Here is a 7,411-nt window from a genome sequence, read left to right as displayed (position 1 = left end):
TGACATGTTGGACAGCTGCAGACAGGTGGTGCGTTCAATGACCAGACCAGAGACACAGACAGGCGATTGTTTGTCACCAACTGTGTTTAAACGGGTGGAAGTAGTGCTTCAGTGGAAGTACGACCACGACACAGTAAAAATACTCCACTACTGCTTCTATCTGAGGTCTCTGGATCAGCATCACTGCTGCATTCAAGAGGACGCTACATTTCACTGCTGTAGGCGTTTCAGGTTGAGCTCATTTAACTCCTTTATATCCTGTCGGGTAGTTATACCCTGCAGCAATGCATCATGGGATAGTTCCTCTGTGGAGATTTGTCAGGAAGAGGATGAAGAGCTGTGCTCTGTGAACGAAGTGAAGACAGTAAAGAGAATAAACTGTTTACCCTGAGCTGTGGAGGAGGAGGAGGAGGAGAAAGTAGCAGAAAATGGAAGTAAATGTATTAAATTTGGATTATTTTAAATTTATTAAAAGACAACATTTCCTGTAAAATGTCCTGTGAGGGATTCAGGAACTTTTGGCTCTGAAGTGTCAGAGCACCATGTTCTCTAGAGACAGCTGCTACCTGCTGACCCTCCCCTCCCCTCCCCTCCCCTCCCCCGGCAGCACAGTCCTGACTGCTTCACTGGTGTAGATCTGACCAACTGTAATTTCTCCATATTACCTTGAAAACCTTGAAGTTCATGTATGTGAGAGCTTAAAGCTACAAAAAAACCCTGTCCAACAGTTTGGGTAAAAATACGAGAAAAAACAAAACTAGATGTCAGCTAAAGATTAAAGCTTGTTTTAGTGACAGCACTCTGAATGTATGATATCAGATATTTGCTAGCATTAGCCTCAGATAAACTAATATTTAACTTTTGTACGTGAACAAAGCAAAAAAAAAAAAAGAAAAGAAAAGGAAAAACAGCCCGAATGGATCAGACTAAACAAAGGAGACTCTTATGGTGCTTTTCCATCACACAGTGACTCGGTTTGGGTCGTTTTCCATTACAGTAGCGTACCTCCTCAAAGTGGGGGGGTCGTCATAGCAAGGTGGCCCGAAACTCCAGTGGTGTAATTTGTATACGGCACAAACAAACACACCTGAGGACCTGGAGCGTTTGGTTTGTGTGGAGCCGTTTACCTTGTTCACAGAAATATTAAAACACTCAGTCTGTTTCCAGGTTTTAAAAACAGAGGGTTTGATTCTAGTGAACAAGTCGCTCTCATGACTCATCAAATGACGTCACTCCCTGGCCAATCAGTGGCCTGCAGTCTGGTGACGTCGCATTTTCAGCTCAACTCAGCTCGCTTGGAAATACAAAGAGTTCATCTGCTGAGGAGCAAGAATGTGCTCAGAAACCTGTTACATGTTTCTTGGGGAATCGTTGGCCTTATGGTACCACTGTAAGGTCATTAAATCTATCAGGGTGTAACCTCTAGGGACGGCGAATATCCCTCAGGAGGTCTGATCAGTGTTTGTGGGGATGAGAGTGTCCAACGTGATGCTGCTCACAGGACAGGAAAGGAGCCGGGCAGAGCTGGGTTTGATAGATCAGCAGAACATGACCTCGATATGTGACCCTGAATCCTAATTTTACTCCCAGAGGCACCACCCCTGGTGTTTCTGGGAGCACGGAATCGTCTCCTCTGGGTTTTTCCGCTCTCTCAGCTGCTGCTTTCAAAAGCAAAATTAGCCGAGCACGCCGAACCGTTGTCCAACTTTGGGTCGCCTTTCAGCGGATGGTTTCCTGCTGCTGAGAGGGAGGAAAACTCTGAGGCAGCTTTACATTCAGCAGAGTGAATGTGTCCAGTGAGGAGTAATTCAATACTGTCTTTAGAAATGACACGCATGACAGGGTGGTGATGGTGCTGTGCCGCTGAGCTCATAATGATTTACCCAGAACAGCCCTTTAAGACCAGCGGGGGGGTTTTAAAGACTTTATCCAGTTTCTGAACATCTGAAAGAGTCCAGTGGTGGAGTGTGACTAAGTACATTTACACAAGTACTATACTTAAGTAGGGCAGTTTTCTCCAGGTGCTCCCACAGTCCAAAGACATGCAGGTTAACTGGTGACTCTAAATCTGGGGGGTCAAACTCACTTTAGTTCAGGGGCCCGGATTGATCTCCAGTGGGCCGGACCAGTAAAATCACAGCATAATAACCTCTAAATAACGAAAACTCCAAATGTTTCACTTTGTTTTAGTACAAAAAAGTACATGTACATTCTGAAAGTGTTCCCATTTAATGAACTATCTTTTCACAAAACATTATGAACAACATGAACTTTGTCTTCTCTGTAACTTTGCAAAGTCATCCCGCCGTAGGTTTGACACCCCTGCTCTAAATTGGCCATAGGTGTGAGAATGATTGTCTCTGTGATTGGCTGGCGACCAGTCCAGGGTGACCCCGCCTCACACCCAAAGTAGAGGGAAATACTTCTCCACTGGACAACTCAACAGTTACATATTTGCTTTTGTAAATTATATGTTAACATCATTTGTAGGTTTTGAAGGTTGAGAGATAACACTGACAGGCTCAGAGTGTTATTCTTATTCTTATTCTTATCTTATTATTCTGCATACACACACCAGACTCCATGTCCTGTTCTCTAAAATCCCTGTTTTAGTGAATGTAGTCTGGTGTGTGTGCAGAGAGCGATAGAACGGCTGTTTGTGATAAAATAAAATGATCTTCCAGGTCTTTCTACATAACAGCTGACCATCTTTTTTCCCTCAAGTCTGAGTATCATTTGCTGAATGTTCACGACTCCTCAGATGTTCTGGAAACACAAAAGTCCAGCGATTAACTTTTTGTCTTTTCACGTGTGCTTTTCTTCTTCGTTGGTTGTCTGCAGCCTCCTCTCAGTAAAAATGGAGCGTACCTTCATTGCTGTGAAGCCCGATGGCGTCCAGAGAGGACTGTGTGGTGAGATCATCAAGCGCTTGGAGACCAAAGGTTTCAGGCTGGTGGCCGCCAAATTCATGCAGGTAACCATGACGACGGCTACTGATGCTTTCAGTCCAGGAAATCGATCAATTAACAGGCCTCGACGTTTAGTAGAAAAAAACTCCAAGCAAATCCAGCAACACTTGAAGTATAAACATATACTTCAAGTGTTGCTGCAGTATATATATATATCTAAAACTATTGTATGTTTCTCCTTGTATATTTTATCTATATAAATAAACTCTACTTCCTTGATTGCTTGCTGCTGAAGTTTTGACCTTCTCCCTGCACAGCCGAGTGTTGAAGCTCCTCTGAAGGTCTCGCACTCATATCACTATCACAGTGTAGTTACTACCAGCTGTTTTGTTTGATGGTGTTAATCCCACAGTGGCCTTCACTGTCTGTGTTGGGTAACAATCTACATGCAGCACAGGATGAACTCAAACTGGGGTTCAGGCTGAACAGACTTCAGCAACACAAAAGTATAAAAACACAAACTTCTGAAATGTTATTTACAAAATGGTGGACAGATCATCAGCTGAAGCAGACATATAGAGTTGAGTGTCATCTGCGTAGAGATGGATAATAGCCGCCATGTCTGGATTATAGAACCTGAATGGCAGCATGTAAACACATGAAACTATGTTTATTTGTGCTAATTTAATGTTTGAGGAGATCTCACCAAAATCATTTCCTTTTGTAGAGAAAAATTCAGATTTTCAGTCAGAAACAAATATTTTGTTCACACTAAAAATCACAGGGTTAAACAGTGATCCAGCACTGGTCAGTACCCACGGGTAGAAAACTACCAAGACAAAGGGATTATTGGGATCCAGTAAACTAAAAGTAATATAAAAACAACACTAACATTGGTTCATGATGTAATGCTATCAGAGTTAAGCTAAAGCTAGCGGGCTAAGGCTAAAGCTAACATGTCCAGGTCATGATATCATAGTAACAAGTCAACTCAGTTATATCGACCCGCTTTGCAATTTTTAACTCAGTGATATTTAGTTTGTATGAATATGAAAGCATGTGTTGTTTTATCCAATAAGTGGACCTTGAGTTAAGAATATTGTGTCAAACTCTATTTTGAAGGTCAAAAATTAACCTTGAAGTTTTAGCACATTTTTGAATAGTTTTTAATGCACTGTTGAGATTTGTTCACTTATGTACTGCCTGTACCTCCAACCATCCAACAATTTCATAAGCTTATGTTTTACTATGTGTAACTGCAGCTGCCAGTTGTTGTTGCCCTGATAAGTAGGTCGACAATGTTCAGTATAAAGTAGCAGAAAATCAGTTCGTACTAAATCATTAATAAATGCACTTAGTCACCTTGCGACTGTGTTTTTAGGCCTCTGAGGACCACATGAAGAAGCACTACCTGGACCTGAAGGACATGCCTTTCTACGCTGGACTCTGCAAATACATGTCCTCTGGACCCGTCCTGGCCATGGTAACACACACACACACACACACACACACACACTCTCACACTCACACACACACACACACTCACACACACACACTCACACACACACACACACACACACACACACACACACACACACACACACACACAGTTATCTCTGGCACTCCTGTCAGTCACATATCTTTCTCTTTTTATCTCTTTCCATTTCAACACTCTCTCTCTCTGTTTGTGTCTGTGCTCGCTCACCCTGCTGTCCTCATTCACACCTCTTTGTTCCCAAAGCCTGTCTGTCTCTCTCTCTGTCTCTCTCTCTCCCACTGTTGATCCTTATTTGGAGTCGTCCACCATCAGGAGGTGTGATCGCACACAGAGGTCGTGACAGGACGCTCACATGATTAAACAGCTCCACCTTATTATAGATTCCTCTTTACTCACAGGATTAAATCTGAGGTCAACGTTAATAACCGCTCAGCAGAGGTGGAGGAAGTATTCAGACCCTGAAGTTACTTTTTACATCATAAAAACATGATATTGTTCTACCATATTATGCAGTACTACAGTTAATCTACCCAGTAGAACACAAAGTATGTAGAACTGGCTCCTTATTGACAAAGTACAACATTAAAATGTTGAGTGCTTTTACTTTTGATATTCAAAGTACATTTTGTTGATTTTGTTTTTATTCAAGACTTTTTTTTAAATTCAGGGCTTTTACCCATAAGAGTATTTTTAGACTGTAGTATTTCTACTAGGATCTAAAAACTCAAACTATTAAATATTTCAGGCATTTTTGCTTGAAAAATGACTCAAACAATCCACTTATTACTGCCAGCCAGTGTAGCTGTTCCCCATTTTCAGTCTTTGTAACGATAAGATTTTATTATAAATTTATTTTTACACATTTCATACAACAAAATGCAGTTAAATATGCCTTAGAAAAGAGGAAAATGTGTCTTTTTAAAGAGACAAATCAGAGAGAGAGAAATGAATGGAATTAATAGTGAATAAATGAAAGTACTGTATGTGAGGATAAATTACAGTAAAAGTGAAATGAAGTGAAAGTTTTCTCTTTTGGCCTGTTGACCAGATCCTCTGTTTGAGATGTAGAGTTAAGTGTCATCTGCATAGCGACGGATAATAGAGGCCGTGTCTGCAGATAGTATAGAGTTAATTTATGCTAAGCTAGGCTAAGCATGTGCTGGCTCCAGGAGAAACTGAGATCCATCTGAACATCTGGCTCTCTTTCCCAAAATGTTTGTCTTTTTGTGAACATATTTCTGAAATCGACACAGCAAACGTTTATTTCTCCCAACAGCTTCTGTGTGAACATTCAGTCCAATTATTACAGGCTTCCCTGACGTTTCCGTTATTAAAGAGTCGAATTTCCGTGATTTTTGAATGTAACATGACAGGTGTCCAGGTGTGTTTACAGGTGTGTTGATGTGTTTCCAGGTGTGGGAGGGTCAGAGCATTGTGAAGCTGGTCAGGATGTTGCTGGGTGAGACCAACCCCGCTGACTCCAAGCCCGGCAGCATCCGTGGAGACCTGTGCATCAACATCGGCAGGTGAGCGAACGTTATCGCACACACACATAAATACGACAGGTGTCCCGCCCACACACACACACACACCTGTCGTTCACACTGCACTGTACCTGCTTTAGAGTAAACACACTCTGAGTTTATGATTCTATTTTTAGCAATAATCAGCTCAATCTAAAATCTGAAGTATCATAATTATGAGATAACAAGTGAAAAGTTTAAATTACAAGTCAGAAGAGTCAGATTTAGTCAGGTTTAAATTCTGAAACGGGTCAAAACATCAAAATGTAGGATTCAGTCATTATGAGATTTAAAATTTAAATTGTGTGTTTAATGTCACTATGATCAACTATTTGAAGTGGTATTTTTTTATTCATTAATTTAACTTTTTTTGTCTTTTCTTGGCAGTAAGGATCTCCCAATCTCACATAGACATGAACTAAAGGATAAGAAATATGTGTCGATCAATTACAATCCAAAGAGCTTCACAAGTGATAGGATGGTAAAAATAGATTTAGAGACAAATACAGAGCAAAATAAAATAAAAAAACAAGTAAATAAAGTATATAGTAAATAAATAGTTTCTGGTGAAATGAATTCTAATGATCAACAGTAAAATGTTGATAAAACGCAACAGAAAGACAAAAGCTAATAAATGAAATGAGTATAAATAACAAACGTTTAGTTAAAGCTGGTTTATATCTGTGACATCGTGGGCCTTTTAGAAACAACTGAACTTTTTACATCTGAAATTAAATCCACACTTTTGATGAGAGGACAAAGATCCCTGAGCCGCTAACCTTCCTCCTCCTCCTCCTCCTCCTCCTCAGGAACATCATCCACGGCAGCGACACCCTGGAGAACGCCAAGACCGAGGTCGCCCTGTGGTTCAAGGACGAGGAGCTTGTCACCTACACCCCCTGCGCCCAGCCCTGGCTGTACGAGTAAACCAGCCAATCACCACCCAGTAAACTACACCCGACTGGACCCCCCCCCCCCCTCCCCACCCATGCCACCCCCACACCCCCCCTGCAGTCGATCCTCTGACTTGGTCTTCACTCATCAATCCACAACATGTAGCACTTACCAATAAAGTCTCATGTTAGAAACAACCGTCACCGTTTCTGCGTCTTTCTTCTTCTTCTTCTTCTTCTTCTTCTTCGCTGGTCTGATGTCACGCCAACATCGACGCCCGTTCAGATATTAGAGTCTGGACCAAAGTGGTGATGAGCTGAGGCCTCGTCCACATCCAGACACTTTCCAGACCAACATGTTTCTGCATCTGGTCCACAGACACTTATGATGACATCATCACCTCAACTTTTACAGCTTTAACCCGTCAGTGCTTCAGATTAAAGGCCGACAGGAACCACGTTAGCCAGTTCTCTAATGTTTGTGGAGTCTGTGACCAGGGTGGAAGTTATGAAGGACATTTACTCACATTTTTTAGGTAGGTCCACTAAAAGAGCTTGTTTGATCCACTGACAGGCTCAGAGTGTTAT

At 41.6% G+C, this 7,411-nt stretch overlaps 1 protein-coding gene across 1 annotated transcript in view; it reads left to right on the top strand.

Moving 5' to 3' along the window:
- Positions 1-7,021, top strand: part of LOC139216530 (nucleoside diphosphate kinase B-like) — an 8,331-nt gene extending 1,310 nt beyond the window's left edge. The window contains exons 2-5 of the mRNA XM_070847672.1: positions 2,842-2,974; positions 4,291-4,392; positions 5,821-5,933; positions 6,740-7,021. Coding sequence (XP_070703773.1) covers positions 2,858-2,974; positions 4,291-4,392; positions 5,821-5,933; positions 6,740-6,857 — 450 coding nt within the window. The 5' untranslated portion in view covers positions 2,842-2,857 and the 3' untranslated portion in view covers positions 6,858-7,021. The remainder of the gene's footprint in view (positions 1-2,841; positions 2,975-4,290; positions 4,393-5,820; positions 5,934-6,739) is intronic.
- The last annotated feature ends 390 nt before the right edge of the window (positions 7,022-7,411 follow it).

Source organism: Pempheris klunzingeri, chromosome 17 (genome assembly GCF_042242105.1).
Source record: "Pempheris klunzingeri isolate RE-2024b chromosome 17, fPemKlu1.hap1, whole genome shotgun sequence".
Lineage (NCBI taxonomy): Eukaryota > Metazoa > Chordata > Actinopteri > Acropomatiformes > Pempheridae > Pempheris > Pempheris klunzingeri.
The sequence above is the reverse complement of the archived record's forward strand: the minus strand, read 5'-3'. Positions and strand labels throughout refer to the sequence as shown.